The following is a 20778-nucleotide window of genomic DNA, read 5'->3' on the forward strand; positions in this document are numbered from 1 at the left end:
CCAGACCCAGCTGCTCCATCCTCCCCTTGCCAGGGACTTTAGCAGTGACTTATGACTCGTACAGGGAAAATTGACCTCCTGATTCTACATAGAGCTTGGAAGGATTCAGCTGGTCAGTTTTTAATCACGTGATGTCATAGACCTAATGGAAAAGAGAAGAATTATCTGGGTAGAAAGGCAAAATGAGTAATTGTAAGTACACAGTGCTGTATAATATGATCATTGCAATATATTAAGAGGATCAAATCTTTGATGGGGGAGGGGGGCTTCTTTAGCCAATGATTTCTGGTCCGCATCCAATTTGGGCATCTGTTCAGCGCCCCAGGTAAATGCCACTACGGCACTTCAGATATTAGGAAGTTGGCACCAATGAGGAGAGGTCAGCTGTATGTGTACAGACACAAACGTTAGCACAGATTTTACCGCAGAACGTTTCTTCAAGAAAGGACCCCCTGCAAAACCCACAGGTGCCAAGCAGACAATATAAGGTGTTTTAAGATCCTGTGTAAGGAATGGGCATTGGGAGCATCCATAAATACACCTGGAGAGCTCCTGCAAAATCCCCCCTGATGGTTCTACACTTTGATAACATTAATAAGGCTTAATCAAATATTTTGGACATCCAGGTTTGCAGTATGACATGCTTCCAATGGTACCAGTGTATTAAAATTTTAGGTTAGAGGTCCCTCAGATTCACATGTGACATGCTTCATTGGGTACACAGCTCGGTATCAAACACATTGCTGTCTTGTAAAACTCATGACTCGGTTATAACTCTGTGATACTGCTAGAAAAGAGGCCATTGTATACTTAGTAATTGGTGTTTGCAGTACATGGGATGAGCTGCAATACCAGGGACAGCCACTACCAGCGCTAATGGTCAATGTGCTAATCGGAGTGCCGCTGCCTCTTCAGATGGGATATTGATGGCCTATCTCAAGGAAAGGAAATTATTAGATCTTAAATAACATTTAACACTTAGCAAGGTTCTTTATATTCCGTCTTCAACTTCTGCAACTGACACGGACTTTAAAACCACCATTCTTAATTCTGTGGTGTTAATATATCTTTAAAAGAATTGGAGTCCAGTTTTGTCTAAAAAAAAAAGACTCAGAAAATATAAAAATTATCCCTGCAGCCACCACCGGAGGGAGCTTAGAAGCTCACATATCAACAGTCTGCAGTAAGCCCCAGAGCTCCCCCTAGTGGTGGCAGCAGGGGATTTTATCAGAAAAATGGAGCTTCAAATACTAATACATCTCACAGGATGCCATTTTAGGGGACAGGTGGGACACTTTGGCATTTACAGTTTAGTATAAGCTAAAGAGGACACATGAATCTATCTTCATTATTTCTATATCAGGGAGGAATTCACAAGTCAGCAAAGCTCAGCAGCTTCAGAGTTAATTCCAGCCACAGAAGGGAGCGGAGCCGTAATGTTCTTACAACTTTTACCGTGGATATCAGCCAACACTATCGGCTATGCGAACGTCTGAGAGCCAAGAACAAGGAGCTTTAAGGAGAAACAGAGCATGACACCATCTGAACAAGGCCAGACAGTACTTCTGTAGGAAGGGAACATTCCCCCCCTGAGATTACGCAACAGAACGTTTCTCCCATTCCAGACATTATTATTTAAAGGGAACCTTCAGTTTAACAGGAAAAAAAAAATGATTATGGTGCAGGAGCGTGCACAATAACATCCTTACTAAATAACTCGCATTAGTGACTATGCCCTCAAGAGCAGCACGGACCACCTGTACCATCTACTAGCTTGCCATTTAAAGCTCTGTAGGTTGTAATGTGATTTTACAGCTCTTGTGAAACTTGAATAAGGATTTTTTGAAAAAACAAACAAAAAAAAGGACTTTTCTAACTAAAAAAAAAAAATGCAATGAAAAATAAACTTTAAATAACATGAAAAAAAAAAATTAAGTGGCAAAGTAACACCTTTCTAAGGCTATTTTCACTGTGTACATTAGCCATACCTGCTGAGAAAGCTATCGGCACATATGTCATGTATCCATTTATATGGCAGCCCAAAAAAAAAGGCACTTTGCCATTTTATTTTTTTGAAAAATGGGAACCTATGGGAGGATGTATGGCACAGTATGTCTATAGAGCAGCATCTGTCAGAGACATCACTATGTGTCACAAAATCATCTAGACCTTCATTGTGAAAGCAGCATGGAAGTCATCTAATGTAAAGGAGATGTCCGGCCTTAGGCTCCAAGTCTGCAGTCACATAAAGTGACTGCAGACTTGTGAATCCTCACATTGTGAACAGTGCGCGCTGTAAGGATTCTAAGGTATGTGATTTACATACATGCGATCACATGCCAACTAGATGGGTGCAGTCTCACTCAATACAAGGGTACAGAGCGAGGCCGGACAAGTCTAGTCGGAATGTGGCAGGAGTATGCAGATCACATACTTGCGGTTACATGACCGTCCACTCCTAGAGAGTCTTCACGGCACGCAGTAAGCACAATGTGAGGATTCACAAGTCTGCAGTCAGGACTTGCAGCCTAAGGCTGGACAACCCCTTTAACTAAACGGCAACACTTCTCTAACCTGGCAACTGTGGGAATAGAGACGCTAGGGCCCCTGAGAAACTTTGCAAGGGTATTTACATAATGGGGTTATTCGACAAGCAACTATTATCAACTATTCATAGAAAAAGTGATAAATGCATTATCTGTGGGGTAAGGGGTCAGACTATATTTTAATCACCTATCCTGTGTATAGGAGACAACCCCTTTAAACCCCATAGATTTCTCTCCCACGACATGAAAGCCACTGGCAAGAATAGAGGTCAGGGGCTAAGTATTGATCCTTGTCAATTATGCAAAGTAACTAAGTATTAAGACACCTAAATACTTCCAACAAACGAGTGGGCATCCTCGTAACATAGAGCCTAAATAAGCCCTCCCGATTCAGCATGATCCTTTATTGTGGTTAATACAGGAATAGAGGGGCCCGCTTCTACGTCCTCCATATGTCCTCAATGGGCACACACGGGGGCTGTACTAATGTGACAACTATTTTAAAGGAACAGGCATAATATTCAATCACATAAAATGGAGAAAAAACACATAAGAAGATGAAATAATGAACATATCCAAAAGACATCTTACCGATATGGGGCATAATGGCGGCTTCTAGAGCCTTAGCAAAGTGGCCAGTGGCCTTAAACAGCTCCAGCAAAGTACTGAGCGTATGTTCGGGGCTCGTCCTCTCCATGGCCGTGGTCAGACAGATGGAGATGGATGGCACCATGGCGGCCAGAGTCTGTATCAGCAGAACCGTCACCACTTCATGAGGCTTCTTAAATATCTGTGACGACAAGATGAGTCCTGTGACCTGTGCACTAAAGAAGTATATTAATATACGAGAGCTGAAAACCATCGACAAGCTGCTACTTATGGGTCCGTCCTCCTTATTAGGGGTAGATAGGATGTGGCGCTGATTCCTCACCCAAAATACATCCTATAGGAAAGGACTTGCCTCACTGCACTGCTGTAAGGCGGACTGAGGTATAGCTCCCATTACCTCGCTTATCCTATCTGCAGGGGTACATGCACAGGTTAATTAAAGGGGATGAACAGGATTAAAAACAACACAGCTACTGTCTCCCGGAAAGAGCGGCATACATGTCCACGGTTTTGTCTAGTAGTGCAGCTCTATTATGATGAAAGAAACTGAGCTGTAATACCAGACACAACCCATGGAGAGGTGTGGCGCTGTTGCAGGAAAACAGCAGCTATAATTTTCTAACCCTAATCATCCCCTTTAACAATCTGCAATGAGATTTTTATTGGCAGCAGGTCCCCTTTAAGGCATTAATACCCAAGCTGGAAATACCCCATATAAAAGTAGTGCACATGGTAACCAGGATCCCACAATTGCAGTGTGACAGATTTGCATGAGGCTTGACTATTGGAGACAAAATAGATGCTTATCTACATTACTACAAAGTCAGATCACAATCTTCTAACTCGAGGCTCATTAAATCAAAAAAAGAAAAATCGCATGAAAGAGCACTGTCATAAAAGGTGAAGAGTACGGGGAATGAGGAAAAGGGTTTCCTGGCTTACAGTATTCCTAAACTACTGCGTGGAGTTATAAAATGACCTACATCCTATGAGGGTCTGAGTGATATTATGGGATGCGGTGTAATGAGACTGTGGGAACTTGTATTTACATCAGATAAGAAAGGGTCACTTAGTAGATCAGGTTCAGACCGCAGGTGCCCGGCGGACGGGTCGTAAAACTTATCAAGTGCTTCCATCGAGAGGGAGCAGTGAAGCGGAGATCAGGACGGGGTCCGGACCAATTTGAATCACAATCCACCTTTTTCCACTTCCCAGGGACTCGCCTTAAACTTCTGCACTGGTGACATTTTCTAATATGCTTATTTGCTGTAATTACATTTCAGGACTATTTACTTTGAATGACTTTTGCCCAATGTCAGAACGTTGGATGACTCTCTGGCCTTTATGTGGGGATAACTGATCTGCAGCCTTTGGGTTTCATCTGGGAACACTTTTTCAGGCTGTCGACCCTTTCCTCTCCTCTTCGTACTGTCCTCCTCTTCGTACTGTTCTTCCTAATTTCGTACTGTTCTTCTCCTCATCTCCTCGTACTGTTCTTCTCCTCATCTCCTCGTACTGTCCTTCTCATCTCGTACTGTTCTTCTCATCTCCTCGTACTGTTCTTCTCCTCATCTCCTCGTACTGTTCTTCTCCTCATCTCCTCGTACTGTTCTTCTCCTCATCTCCTCGTACTGTTCTTCTCCTCATCTCCTCGTACTGTTCTTCTCATCTCCTCGTACTGTTCTTCTCCTCATCTCCTCGTACTGTTCTTCTCCTCATCTCCTCGTACTGTTCTTCTCCTCATCTCCTCGTACTGTTCTTCTCCTCATCTCCTCGTACTGTTCTTCTCCTCATCTCCTCGTACTGTTCTTCTCCTCATCTCGTACTGTTCTTCTCCTCGTACTGTTGTTCTTCTCTTCTCCTCGTACTGTTCTTTTTGCTTACGTTTAATGTCTGGTCTGATATAATTTGCTGGTTTTATAATGCTCAAATGGTGTTTTTTGCATCCTGTATAAACCTCAGGACTTGAATAATCAGTACATTGTTACAGTTGATATTTCTACCTCCTAATAATTGTTTGTGTCTTTGTGTAAATCTTGGCATGGTTAGTGCCGCACGATTGTATGTTGTTTTTTTCTTTATATATTCAATAAATAAAGATAAAGTTTATGTAAAAAAAATGATCAAAATGTTTTAAATGTAAATCTATTTACTAGAAAATAATATATCTGTATGCTGTCAGCTCATTGACTCCCCCTAGGGGTGGCTAGAGGACCCAGAATTTTACCATTTAAACAGAATTGGTTGCTGTTTGCTGATAAAACAGCATAAAACCTGGTGACCGATTCTGTGTAAATATGGAAGTGATACAAGCCCTGTATCCGGAACTGGATTACTTACTTTGCAATATTTTATTGGATCAAAAGTAAACTAGGAATCCTTGTATTTATGAGCGGAGGCTCCTCCTGCTGATTAACAGCAATGGTTAGGGGGTGACTACAGCTCATGTGCATAGGCATGATGGGGAGACCTGCTGGTTAATGGGGTCTTGGCTGTAATATGAAAAACGGCCATACTTTAGTAGTTATCCGGAAGGTCAAAAATGCAAAAAATGTTATTTTTGACTTCTTGAGACGCGGCATACCTGAGAGACCCACTGCAGCTGAGTGTGCCATGTGCTTAGTAAGGTGTCATAGAAATCCGTCAGCTGTCGATCCAGGGACATCTCGTTCTGACAAACCTCCTGCCACACTGATATCAGCTGAACCTATTGGGGAGGACATAGGCGATAATACCTCAGAGCAAGGAGAATTACCAAAGGCGATTTACAGTAGATTCATTACATGGCTTTTATTCCTGATGATAACAAAGCACCGACATAGTCCGCAGCACTGTACAGGCGTTGTCATTATACACTTCAATCCCCTAAATGGGGTCTCTATCTGATCTCACACACTATCAGTATGTAGGAGGAAACCCACACAAACAGGGGGAGAACATACAAGCAAACCTCACATAGGTGTCCCCGTGGGTCAGATACAAAGCCAAGACCCCAGCGCTGCAAATCAATAGTGTAACCCCTTAGTATCGCAGGATCCTGAATGGCGGACACCCCACTGATGTCTCTGAATGACTTAAGACGACTTCCTCTGACCAGACAACGCCTTAAAGAGGTCAATTAAATCTCTAAAGTGACTAATGATATGGACGAGTCTCAGATTTACATTGCAATGACTAACATTGTGCAGCACTGGACTTGTGTCAAGAGGGTACGGCCATGATCTTACCACACAGCGGAGGCAATGTACCCAGTGTTTTATAGGGAACGTCAGCTTATGAAGATAAGAGGAGCTTTAACAAGTTATCGGCAATGACCTATTTTAAATAATCTCCACCCGTGTGGGCAAAGAAGGGTCAGGGCTTATTCACACACATGAAAAGCTGGCACAGAGCAATGGCGCGTCACTGAGAATGCCGAGCGTTACAGTATGTGCTGTACAGGGATATTACAGGACGCAGCACACCTCCTACTGCCTGGCATGGCTCATACAGGGCATTCACAGAACTGGTACACAGCAGGAACACTTCATAAGCAGGAACTGTCCCCGAGAATAAAGGCAATGTCACATCCCCCACCCCCAGCTCACTACTGCAACCACAAAAGGTATCCCAAGATAATAACATTACAACAGACAATAAGAAGGTTTGCAAAATTACTCTAAAGTTGGAACTTTACTTCAGTATTCACAGATAAAGCAACTGAAAAATTCACAATGTGTAGGACATTTATCTGTTTTTTAAGTGGAGCTTAGCCATAAAATATTTCATAGCCTATATGTAATGTACATAAAAGGAGAATGCAGTGTTCTTGTACTGATCCTGAGTTACATTCTGTATTATACTCCAGAGCTGCACTCACTATTCTGCTGGTGCAGTCACTGTGTACATACATTACATTACTGATCCTGTACTGATCCTGAGTTACATCCTGTATTATACTCCAGAGCTGCACTCACTATTCTGCTGGTGCAGTCACTATACATACATTACATTACTGATCCTGAGTTACCTACTGTATTATACTCCAGAGCTGCACTTACTATTCTGCTGGTGCAGTCACTATACATACATTACATTACTGACCCTGTACTGATCCTGAGTTACATCCTGTATTATACTCCAGAGCTGCACTCACTATTCTGCTGGTGCAGTCACTGTGTACATACATTACATTACTGATCCTGAGTTACATCCTGTATTATACTCCAGAGCCGCACTCAATATTCTGCTGGTGCAGTCACTGTGTACATACATTACATTACTGACCCTGTACTGATCCTGAGTTACATCCTGTATTATACTCCAGAGCTGCACTCACTATTCTGCTGGTGCAGTCACTGTGTACATACATTACATTACTGATCCTGTACTGATCCTGAGTTACATCCTGTATTATACTCCAGAGCCGCACTCAATATTCTGCTGGTGCAGTCACTGTGTACATACATTACATTACTGATCCTGTACTGATCCTGAGTTACCTACTGTATTATACTCCAGAGCTGCACTCACTATTCTGCTGGTGCAGTCACTGTGTATATACATTACTGATCCTGAGTTACATCCTGTATTATACTCCAGAGCAGCACTCACTATTCTGCTGGTGCAGTCACTGTGTACATACATTACATTACTGATCCTGTACTGATCCTGAGTTACATCCTGTATTATACTCCAGAGCTGCACTCACTATTCTGCTGGTGTAGTCACTGTGTACATACATTACATTACTGATCCTGTACTGATCCTGAGTTACATCCTGTATTATACTCCAGAGCTGCACTCACTATTCTGCTGGTGCAGTCAGTGTGTACATACATTACATTACTGATCCTGTACTGATCCTGAGTTACATCCTGTATTATACTCCAGAGCTGCACTCACTATTCTGCTGGTGCAGTCACTGTGTACATACATTACATTACTGATCCTGAGTTACATCCTGTATTATACTCCAGAGCTGCACTTACTATTCTGCTGGTGCAGTCACTGTGTACATACATTACATTACTTTCCCTATAGTGATCATTCTGGAGGGTATATTGACGTAATGTGCCATAGGTGTCTCATAAATGTGGGTCTTACAGCATCTTTCGGACAATTATAGCCCATCCTGCCAATACGATATGGATGTTCCAGATGGCAGCACTCCAATAAGTCAATGGAGCCGCAGGGCCAGAATTAGTGGAAATTTTCTGATAAAGTTCATCATCATTTTGCTAAACTTTATTTGTTGCTTCCCGGTTTGTACTTTGGGAATCACTACAGAGATCATTATTCTGACTCTCCATATATTATACCTCGGCAATTAATAAAACAGAGGGTGTAGGATGTGTGTAGTTTTTGATGTGCTTTAATTCTAGACAGGCTATCACACTTACCTTGTGGCACTTGTAGTAATAGGCCAGCAACTGCGGCATCCTGTCTATCTCACTAAACACCTTCACAAACATTTTTGCCTGATCTGTGAGTATAAATCAGAAAGAACCAGTCAGGTTTTACCATAAGAGGATGCCTTAGTAAAGTGTGAACATAAATCCTCTAAAACTAAATTTTATTAAGTTTATTTAAAGGGACAGCCGCCGAGGAACGGGGGCGCCAAAATCGTTGTTATAGGGTGCCAACCCCCATGTTAGGCAGGAATTTATCAGGCTTTTACTAGGGCCAGTCAAGTATATTATATATCGTCAGTGCCTGATTGGGCTTAATCAAATCCCGTAGGGACGCTGGTTTTTTACTATTGTCTTTTGTCCAGTCACAGTCAAGTGATGGAAATAGATCTTCTCTATCACAAATGTTTTTTTTGGTGTTTTTAACATTGTTTAATAAAATTTAGTTTTAGAGTATAAATCAGAAAGAGAAACAAGGAAAAGATTAAAAGGATCCATATCAGCTAGAAGAAAATCCTATCCCAATATCTGGTAGGTGGAATAATAATATTAGCAAATTCCCCTAATTAGAAATGTAGTATAGTTCTTCTGATTAGCTATGTCGCTTACCTCATGTGCAGGGCGCTGCACTAGCTTAAGTATCTATGGTTACGACCACTAATTGTCAATATTTGAGTGGTTGTAATCATGGATACATAAGCTACTGCGATGCCCTGAACATAGAGTAAGCGGCATAGCGAATCAGAAGAACTATACTATATTTCTAATTGGAGGTATTGGCTAATATTATTATACCTACTACATATTTGTATAGAATCTTAAAAGGGGTAGTTCCATCTCAAAGTACATAAAAATATGATGAAAGCCTCTAGTATTGACACTGGTGACATTCCCCATCCCAACCCCTCAGTCAAATTATTTCTTCAAGCCACTCTGATACAAACGATCAAATAATCGCAGCTTTAAGTCCCTTGGGGGCCTAAAAAATAAAGTAAAAAGTAACTTACACAGTGCTTAAAAATATATATATATAAAAAAAGATAAAAAAGAGAATTTTTTAACCACCTTCTAATACAAAAAAATAGAGAATAAAAAAAATAAACACATGGAGAATCATGCCGCCTTGTAATGGAGTTCGTAATCCCAAGACTGACAAAAATGGCAGAGTTTCATTTTTTTTTTTTCACAATTTCGGTGCACTTGGAATTTTCTCATTTTTCAGTAAATTATATGATAAAATGAATAGTGTTAGTCAAAGCTACGACTCGTTCTGCATTAATTAAACCCTCATATGGCCATGAGTTGTGGTTCTTAGAAGAAAGGGCAGGAAAAAAAATGAAAGTGCGAAAACGAAAATTGGCCAGGGCCGATAAGAATAACTCAGAATTTTCACTAAAGTCGCATACAAGTTTTTTTGCAGGCCAATAGCGCCACCTGCTGTTGAAACCAGTTATTGCTGCAAATGAGGGTTTATAGATATTGTACAAAGCAGGGGTGCACAACCTGTCGCCCGTTGTGCCATTCTGTGCCGCTAACCATGCTGGGGTGTAAGTCCCAGTTCACATATATTTTCCATGTGCAGTGAAGGGGTTCACAACTCCATAGATTAGTAAATAGAGCGCTGGCAGCCTATGATGGAGACTCTTTGTGGAGAGGAGGATTGTGCAATGCAAGACTGTTACTGCATAGTACACGCAGTGTTCCCTATGGGGCCCAGATCACACACTGTATATCTTGAGTGCTGTCCTGAGACTTTCAGTCCATATTTGAGGTTACAACAGGCAGCTGCTATGGAGCAGACGCTCTTCTCACCTGTAGACTGGCTGTTAAAGGCTGCGACTATCTGGGGGCTGCACAAAGCTTCCAATCGATTCTTCAGCGCCTCCAGGTATACACATTTTTCGGAGTAATCTGGGGTATCCACCAGCATAGCAAGGCTCACCTGCATACTGGTCAGCTTCTCGGAGATTACAGTCATGTTCTGTAACAGAGAAGGGCATTGTGGTATTCTTATAGGTGAGCAATAAGACAATGAATCAAAGGGCCTCCTGGGACCCCAGTAGATTTGGGAAAACTCCTTTAAAGAGAAGAAAAAAATATTTAAAATATACTCACTATCTTAAAAACGACTATTCCCTGTGCTGCATGCCCCACCGCCTTACCTCCAGGCAGTGATGTCAAATCCACGGAGACAGTATATCCCGTGACCAAACACGCAAGGCCATTACAAGACCTGCCGCTACCATCAGGATGTCTCACTGGATAAGACTTCGCTACCTGAAGCATCGGCCGTGCGTCATGCAGCAGTCAGCAGCAATGGAAGATTTCAAGAATGTAATTGTATTTAGTTTTTAAAGTGGCTCACTTTTCTCATTGAATATATTGGGTGGGGTGTGGGGGGGTGAACAAAGGACCGTGGGTGTAGGTGACGCCACTAGGAGGCTGGCAATATGTAGAAAAAAAAGTGTTGTCTTTGCTTGATGGCCTTTATCCTCCCCACCTTGACGGCCTTTATCCTCCCCACCTTGACGGCCTTTATCCTCCCCACCTTGACGGCCTTTATCCTCCCCACCTTGACGGCCTTTATCCTCCCCACCTTGGAAAGTCCTCACTAGGCTCAGAAGAGCATGCCAAAGTTCAGAAAAAAAAATTCTAAAACATAACCTGAACCCAGGGAAGACTATTACAAACAGACCTGGCCCCGGGCCGGCCAAGAATGCAAGAATAGGGTGGGAGCGGTGTCCCCCAACGTATTCAATAAGAAAGGAGTTTAATGGCAAGTACAAAAATCTAATTTTATCGCTAATAACATTGGGAAACACAAAACCATGGGATGTTCCTGAGTAGTCCCAATGGGTGGGAAAAAAACAGCCTTGCAGACTTGAGAAACACAGGCCTGATACCAGTCTGCCCAAGAGGCTCCGGCCGCCCCTGTGGAATAAGCTGTAACCTGAAAGGAAGATTTTTACACAATAACCACCTTAATTCATTTGGAAGGCTGACAGGCTCTTTCATGGCCATCAGTGATCATGACGAACGCCGGAAGGCTTCCATAACTGACATATAGGGCCTAATGGCTTTAACCAGATCCAGAGAGCAGAGACAAAAGGGTTCAGAAGATGAATGGGAGATAGGCAAGAGGAGAGGACGATATCCTCATTGATATGAAAAGCAGAAAATACTTTAAGAAGAAAGGACAGCACAGGATGTCCGGATGGAGAACACAGAAGGAGCATTGAAGGAAAGGGAATCAAGCTCATACACCCTGCAAGTGGAAGTTATGTCCATAAATGCTACCTTTCATGAAAGGAACCCTGGAGAGATGGTGCAAAGAGGCGCAAAGGAAGTTTCATGGAGAACAGACACGAGATTGAGGTTCCACTGGGTGTCTGTAAGGAGGGGCACAATGGGTCACTCCCGAAGGAAGGACTTAAATGGTTTGTGAAAATCCAGCTTACAATGAAAGAGTATGGAAAGGTACAGAAACGTAGCCTTCGTCTAGAGCAGACTGAAGAAAGAAGGAAGAAACTGATGAATGGAGAAAACTATGTGATGAAGGTCCATCTGTTAACACCAGTGAAAGTAGCACCTTACGAGAACACAGCATGGTCATCACAGCGGTAAGGGACAGACTCTTGGATCTCAGACCCTCAGCTTCAACAGTCATGCAGTTAAATGCAGCTGAGGTAAAGTGGGGTGAAACACATGGCTTTGAGTAAGAAGGTTGTGATGAGGCTGATGAGGCTGATGAGACCATGGAGGATCGGCGACCAATTTGATAAAGTCAGAGTAGCATTCCCAGCCAGGTCCGTCCAGAGCTATCACCATCGCTGAAACACCCTCAGTCTTGACCTTCTTGAGAATGCAAGAAAGAGGGAGGAGACAGAGCAAAGGAACTCAGTCCATGGAATGATCAGAGAGTCTATGGCTAAGGTCTTCAGGTCTCGGTACCTGGCAGCATAAGTTGGACCTTCTGATTCGCATGTTGCTCAGTTACAGAGGGTTGTTCTGGATACAGGATTCCTCCAGAGACACTGAGTGGAGTGATGGATGAACATCACTCCTGAATGTGAGAGACCGACATTGGCCACCACCTCCTGCCTTCTAAGGCCACAGCCCTACTATCAGTATTTGGTCAGTATTCGGTCAGTATTTTTTTTCAGGAGTGGGAGCCAAGACAAGGAGTGGGTGATAAATGCAGAATTGGTGACTTGTTTCTATTCTACCTTTTCTCTGATTGTTCCTCACCTGGTTTTGTCTCACACTCCTGAGAAAAAATACTGACCGAATACTGACCAAATATTAAAATTGAGGCCATGGCCTTAGAGGAAGGATCTGCCGGAAGCATACCCAGATATGTCAACCACCAATGAAGGTCTTTGTGGACTCAACACGATGATCTAAGGAGTCCACTGACTTGTTCCAAAGAGACAGAATGGACTGTTGTAGTGAGTGAATGTGAAATTGGGGGAACGGTTACAGTCCCAGAAAAGCAGATCATCCCGCTCTGAACCCTAATGTAAAAACAGATGGAGCATAAGGACTTCATTTGCATACGAGATACTCAGACTCGACAAAAAGAGAGCTTGTCTGGTAGTGGTAGGAAAACCAAAAGAGTCCGTAGCCTGTAAAAGGTGAGGGGGGGGCATCACATCAGAAAGGCGCCTCCTAGTGGCAGCACCTATATCCACAGTCCTACATCTCCCAATAATTCCAAAGAGAAAAAAAGATGAAATTAATTTTGCATGCTGTTATCCGGCTCACTAATGCATCCTCTATACTTATTTCTTTCATTATCGTTAATTGCCCTGTATCTAGTGTATTCTATAAAGTTAGATTGATGTACAATAAAAAAAATTATATTGTGGTGCCGTGTTAGTCAGAAAAAATAATGTAAATACTTTTATGCCCAAAAATGACAAAAGTATTCTCAGATTGATACCTTCAGGCTATGTGCACACAGTGCGTTTTTGATGTGGTAAATCCGACCACAATTGGCCCCAAAAAAGCATTGATCCCAGCATTTTCTATGAGATTTTGCAAGTTCTGTGCACATGATCAGGATTTTTTATTACAGAATTTCATGTGCATTAAAAGAAGCAGCATGCCTATTCTTTGTGTGTTTTTGCCTGCGTTTTTCCTATACAATGCGTTGCAAAAAAAGCATGGCAAATACGCAGGCTAAAATGCATCAAAAACGCCGCAGATTTTCTGCTGAGTTTTTGCTGCCAAGAGGTGCAGAACCTTGCAGAAATTTCTGCAAGCAAATCCTGATAGTGCGCACATAGCCTTATTGGCGAACCAGAAAATACATATTTGCAAGATTTCAGACCACAGGGGCTCCTTCTTCATGCATATTTAAATAATTTGTAAACCCGTCTGAAGAAGGAGCCCCTGTGGTCTGAAATCTTGCAAATATGTATTTTCTGGTTAGCCAATAAAGGTATCACTCCAAGAATACTTTTGTCATTTTTGGGCATAAAAGTATTTACATAAAGTTATATTAAAAGGTGGATCTTCCCTAAACGGGATTGGAAAAAAATGATTGCTTCAGCTCCAGGCTTGGTCAAGTCATCAGAGCTGAGACATAATACCAGACAAAGTCTAGATATGTGGAATTAGGGGGTAAAATGAAAGTTCTTTATAAAACTACCTGTGTCTTAAAGGTCTCCTCGATGTCAGCACTGAGTGTACTCCATTTGTCAGCTTCTTGGAGGGATTCTGCAGCTAACTGCATTCGTGACTTGACTTTGTCCATCTCTACTAGGACCTACAGGGAGAAACAGCAGTCAGGAGAAGGGGGCTAAATAATTTCCAAATGTCTTTGTATAAGAGGAGATTTCTCACCTGCATAGACTGTGCTGTGTCCTGCTCAAACTTCTTAATATCTTCCTTTACAAGAATCATCTGCTCCTTCAAAAAAGCTGCTTCCTGTCGGAGAGCCTCCACGTCACGCAAGACTCGTGGCATGCTCTGCAGGGCCTGGTGGCTGCTCTCTGCGGAGAACATGAGTGTTACTGGGAGTGATATCATGGGGTGTGAGGTGTGCATGTGTTAGAGACTCAGCTACTTGGCTTAGAAGTGGAAAATCATGCAGCATAGAAGCAAATGGGGTGAGATTGTACCAAAATCAGCAGTGGAAAATGACATATACTGTAGATTTTACATCCAAATTTAATTTTAAGTCTGATTGCAAAGGTTAAAAATCCTCGACAAATCTGCATATAATTCATGCAGTTTTTGCTGCAGTTTTTCCATTGCAGTTCCTGGCAAAATGAAAACATCTCGGAGGATCATAACGGCCATCGTTACAAGTCAATAGGGGTCACGGGTGTCCACTGTGTTATGAATCTTTCACCACAGCAAAAATGTGAACACACCCTTAGAGAAAAATGTCACAGCTTCTCTCCTTCTTCTTCTAGGAGGCTGTGCTCACACAACGCAAATTCGACATAGATTTATGCATCGATCCCAAACCGAAATCAGCATCACATCTGAAGACAATTCATAAGTTATGTAGGTGAATGGAGTTCTCACAATAGCAACCGAATGTAATAACATGTGTGTGTTTGTTCACAAAATTAATATGCTACATTATTTTATTGATTTTACAAAGAAAAGCATGAGGTTAAAGGAGGCCACATTTACTTACCACCATGGAGCACTTAAAAAAACCAAACAAACAAAAAAAACCTCATACTCTTTAACCGGTTCCCGACCGCCCACTGTAGATAAACGTCGGCGCTTGCGGGCTCTGTGCAGTGCCGACGTTTAAAAACAGTGGGTGGTCTCGCAGTGCTCAGGACCCCCAGGGTCCTGCAAGCACTGCGATTCCGGTGCAGAGCGTTAGCTCTGACAGGGTACATCATCGGGACCTGATTAGATCAGGTCCCAGTGATGTTAACCCTTTGCTGTCTTCTATATGCTGTGATCTTTAGTGATCGCGGCATATAGGAGACAGCAGGAAGAGAGGGGGTCGTCCACTTACCTCCGAAGACCTCCGTTTCGTTTGAGGACCTGGGGTTGCTATGGCAGCTGGAGGTCACATGACCGCCTCCAGCTCTGCCATATATGGTGTCCTTCCTGTCTGACTTCAGCCTGTATGTAGCTGAAGTCAGACAGGAGACTCTGACTGAAACAGTCAGTGAAGATCTCATATAATGTAATATATGTGTATTACATTACATGAGATCAGTGATCAGAAAAATAAAAATTAATGTCCCATACAGGGACTAAGTAAAAATGTAAAAAAAAGTAAAAAAAAAAGTTTTTAAACTATTAAAAAAAAAAAAACACAAAATAAATAAAAATAAATAAATAAAATATTAAACCAATAAATCCGTAAATTATTACAAAACCAAAAAAAGTACACATATTTGGTATCGACGCGTCCGAAACAACCCGAGCTATAAAACTGTCACACTAATTAACTCCTTCTGTGCACACCGTAATAAAAATAAATAAAAAACGGAGCAAAAAAAATGCTTTTTCATCATATCGCCAAACAAAAAGTGGAAAAAAAATGCGATCAAAAAGCAGAATAGAAATAAAAATGGTACCACTGAAAACGTCATCTTGTTCCGCAAAAAAAAGCCGCCATACAGCTCCATCAGCCAAAAAATAAAAAAGTTATAGCGCTCAGAATAAAGCAATGCAAAAAAAATATTTTTTTTTCTATAAAATTGTTTTATTGTGTAAAAGCGCCAAAACATAAAAAAATACAGTAAGTGTAGTATCGCTGTAAACGTACTGACCCGAAGAATAACGCTGCCTGATCACTTTTACCACACGCAGAACGGCATAAAAAAAACTCAAAAAACAATTCCTGAAGTGTTTGTTTTTGTTAACTTTACCTCCCAAAAAACGGAATAGAAAGCGATCAAAAAATGTCACGTGCCCAAAAATGGTTCCAATAAAAATTTCAACTCGTCCCGCAAAAAACAAGCCGTCACATGACTCTATCGGCCGAAATATGGAAAAATTATAGCTCTCAAAATATGGTGATGCAAAAACTAGATTTTGCAAAAAAAAGCGTATTTTAGTGTGTGACAGCTGTCAGTCATAAAAACCCGATATAAATCTGGTATCTCTGTAATCGCACCGACCCGAGATATCACACTAGGAACGGCATAAAAAATAAATAAAACCAATTCTTCACCTGCTACTGATTTGTTTATTATGTCTCCCAAAGATCCCAGTAAGGCTCTGCTCACATTTATCCTGTGCTCTGCGCTGAGCACTTACACCAGAGTTTCCGTGTAAATATCTGAAATACGTGATTCAGCCAGAACCCATGATGGAAGATTCCCTGTAATGAGGCAGATATAGGCCACTGTGGATGCCGTCTGGCCTGGGATCCCACGGTGTCATTTGTTTTAGGCGCGCATAAAAGTGCGGTTGGCCACAGTTTTGTGCACTTCTGAAAAAAAGGACACCGCTACACAGAGGCCAGACGGAGTCCAGAGTAACTCTGCTGCCTCATTACAGTGAATGGATCCTGCAGGGGTTTCATCTGAATTACATCACTTGGAAAATTAGATGGAAACCCCGATGTAAGTGCTCAGCCTAGAGCGCCGGATAAATGTTACGTAAAATGTTCCCAATAAAAGCTTCAACTCAGTCCTCAAAAAAAGCTAGTCCCCACTCAGGTCCATCATCTGTTAAAAATATAAGGGACTTCCAAGTTACTGGTAGCAGAAAGGCTCTGGAAAAGCAAAATGGTCCTTGCCCCCCAAAAGAAATTCAGAAAATTTTGTGCTCCCAAATCCAAATGCCTATTCTACAATAATTTGTTCTCCAATTGTCAAATAGCGCTCCTTCCCACTCAAATCTCACCGTATGGCTAAGTGGTACGATACAGCCACATATGGGGTATTGACACTTTTAGAAGAAATTGTGTGACACATTTCGGCACCATTTTTACCCATTGCCCTGTGTGAAAATGTAAAATCTGAGGGTAAAACATTTTTTTGTGGTAAAAATATAATTATGCTTTTTTCACTGCCCAATGGTATAAATTAAAAAATTAAAAAATGCTCACTACTTCCCTAGATGAATTCCTTGAGAGGTGTAGTTTACAAAATGGGGTCACTTGTGGGGGTTTCTGCTGTTTTGGCATGTCAGCGACTCTTCAAATGTAGCATGGTGTCTGCTGCCTATCCCAGCCAACATAGCGCTTCTTTCTCTTCCGAACCCTGCCGTACACCAAAGCAGTGGTTTTTCCCCACATATGGGGTATCGGCGTACTCAGGAGAAATTGTACAACAAATTTCATGGTGCAATTTATCCTGTTACCCTTATGATAATGCAAAATTAGCGAATGAAAAACATTTTTTATGGGAAAAATGTGAAAATTTTATTTTTACGGCTCAATATTATAAACTTCTGTGAAGCAGCTGGGGGTGCAAGGTGCTCACCACACATCTAGATAAGTTCCCTAAGGGGTCTAGTTTCCAAAATGGTGGCACTTGTGGGGGGTTTCCACTGTTTAGGCACATTAGGGGCTCCCCAAATGTGACATGGCGTCCGCTAATTATTCAAACAAATTTTACATTCAAAAAGTCAAATGGCGCTCCTTCCCTTTCAAACCCTGCCATGCGCCCAAACAGTAATTTGCCTCCACATATGGGGTATCGGCGTGTTCAGGAGAAATTGCATAACAAATTTCATGGTGCAATTTATCCTATTACCCTTATGATAATGCAAAATTAAGGGATGAAAAACGGTTTTGTGGGAAAAATATGAAAATTTTATTTTTACAGCTCAATATTATAAACTTCTGTGAAGCACCTTGGGGTTCAAGGTGCTCACCACACATCTAGATAAGTTCCCTAAGGGGTCTAGTTTCCAAAATGGTGTCACTTGTGGGGGGGTTTCCACTGTTTAGGCACATCAGGAGCTCTCCAAACGCAACATGGCGTCCGCTAATTATTCAGACAAATTTTACATTCAAAAAGTCTAATGGCGCTCCTTCCCTTCCGAACCCTGCCGTGCGCCCAAACAGTGGTTTTCCCTCACATATGGGGTATCAGCACGCTCAAGAGAAATTGCACAAAAAAATTTGGGGTCCATTTTTTCATGTTACCCCTGTGAAAATAAAAAAATTGGGTCTAAAGTAACATTTTTGTGAAAAAAGTTAAATGTTAATTTTTTTCTTCCACATTCCAAAAATTCCTGTGAAGCACCTGAAGGGTTAATAAAGTTCTTGAATGTGGTTTTGAGCACCTTGAGGGGTGCAGTTTTTAGAATGGTGTCACTTTTGGGTATTTTCTGTCATAAAGACCCCTCAAAGTGACTTCAAATATGATGTGGTCCCTAAAAAAATGTTTTTGTAAATTTTGTTGGAAAAATGAGAAATCGCTGGTCAACTTTTAACCCTTATAGCTCCCTAACAAAAAAAAATTTGGGTTCCAAAATTGTGCTGGTGTAAAGTAGACATGTGGGAAATGTTATTTATTAACTATTTTGTGTGACATATCTCTCTGATTTAAGGGCATGAAAATTCAAAGTTTGAAAATTGCAAAATTTTCAAAATTTTCGCCAAATTTCCGATTTTTTCACAAATAAACGCAAGTGATATCGAAGAAATTTTACCACTATCATGAAGTACAATATGTCACGAAAAAACAATCTCAGAATCAGGGGAATACGTTGAAGCGTTCCAGGGTAATTACTTCATAAACTGGCAGTGGTCAGAATTGAAAAAATTGGCCTGGTCACGAAGGCAAAAACAGGCTCTGGCGCGAAGTGGTTAACTGGACAGGAGCCGATCCGCCATACTCAGTGCTGTCCCACTCCCCATTGGTCTCCTGGTATGTTCAGTGGGAGGTCATGTGACCACTGCAGCCAATCAGCAGTCAAGTGATGCTTTCACTGGATGTTGATGCCAGGAGATCTCCAGGGAACACAACACTGAGTAGAGAGAAATGATGGTGTTCTGGGAGGTGAGTTTCAATTCTTTTTATTCTTAAACCAACCTGGGATCACCAAGATTGCTAAATAATAAACAAGCACTTTAAAGCACACCTGTCACCAGAATTGTGCTCAATAAACTTCATACACTGTCAGGTGGGTGACATTACACTGATTAAAATGATACCTTGGTTGATGAAATCTGTCCTGTGGTTCTTGTGCAATCTTTACTTTCAGTTTGGAGATAATGATATGCTCGTGCACCGAGGTGGACTGTGGGGGGGGGGGGCGCTCTATCTGGTGCTCTACTTACATATTCATCTGTATGCTCTTATGACAGCTCACTGTGCCTTCACTGACCTGCCTCCTATTTTACCTAGCCCCACACTACTAGATGTATTATGTAAAATAGAAGGCACAGTGAGCTGTCATAAGAGCATACAGATGAATATGTAAGCAGAGCACCAGATAGGACGCCCCCCACAGGCTGCCCCGGAGCACGGGCATATCATAATCTCCGAACTGAACGTAAAGATTACAAAAGAACCACAGGATGGATTTCTTCAACCAAGGTATCATTTTATTTAGTGTAATGGCACCCACCTGACAGTGTATGTAGTTTACTGAGCACAATCCTGCTGACAGGTGCGCTTTAAAGGGGTTTTCCCACAAAAGAAAAGTTTATTTTAATCAATAGATCTTGGAATAATAATAATAATAATAATAATAATATGTTCCACAATTGGATGTGTTTAAAAAAAATTGTTCCTGTGCTGAAATAATCTTATAAATGTGTCCCTGCTGTGTCTCACTGTGCAGGAACATGGTCTGATCATACCACAGCTCCTGGGCAGGAGAGGAAGCAAAAGAGTATACAGACATTACAGCAGGGGATCACAGCTGATTATTTTTGTGAGGCAAAACATTTCTTGCCTGTTTTTAAACAATGTTTTACTTCAAAGAAATAATCAGTTGCAATCCTCTTCTGTAATATCTGTATACACTTTTGCTTCCCCTTGCACAACAGATGTGGTATGATCAGAACATGTTCCTGCACGGTCAGACACAGCCTTTACACAGTACACAGCAGGGGCACATTTATAAGATTATCTCAGCACAGGAACATTTTACTTAAATATATTAAATTGTGGAAATTATCATCATTCCAAGATCTATTGATTAAAATGAACTTTTGTTTGTGGGAAAAACCCTTTAGCAATGCTGTCCCCAGCATTCACATGCGTACACAAAATGTATCAGCTTGATCAGGACAAAAGCGCAAAGGGTGCTGGGAGTTATAATGTCATAACAGCTGGAGAACT

At 41.6% G+C, this 20778-nt stretch overlaps 1 protein-coding gene across 1 annotated transcript in view; it reads right to left on the reverse strand.

The window, feature by feature from the left end:
• Positions 1–20778, reverse strand: part of COG7 (component of oligomeric golgi complex 7) — a 43025-nt gene that overhangs the window by 19921 nt on the left and 2326 nt on the right. The window contains exons 3-8 of the mRNA XM_073648161.1: positions 14393–14541; positions 14199–14315; positions 10358–10526; positions 8537–8619; positions 5740–5862; positions 3138–3336 (exon numbers count right to left, since the gene is read on the reverse strand). Of these exons, the coding sequence (XP_073504262.1) occupies positions 3138–3336; positions 5740–5862; positions 8537–8619; positions 10358–10526; positions 14199–14315; positions 14393–14541 (840 nt within the window). The remainder of the gene's footprint in view (positions 1–3137; positions 3337–5739; positions 5863–8536; positions 8620–10357; positions 10527–14198; positions 14316–14392; positions 14542–20778) is intronic.

Source organism: Phyllobates terribilis, unplaced genomic scaffold (genome assembly GCF_046119375.1).
Source record: "Phyllobates terribilis strain yellow unplaced genomic scaffold, ASM4611937v1 Scaffold_9__5_contigs__length_417890890, whole genome shotgun sequence".
In the NCBI taxonomy this organism is placed as follows: domain Eukaryota; kingdom Metazoa; phylum Chordata; class Amphibia; order Anura; family Dendrobatidae; genus Phyllobates; species Phyllobates terribilis.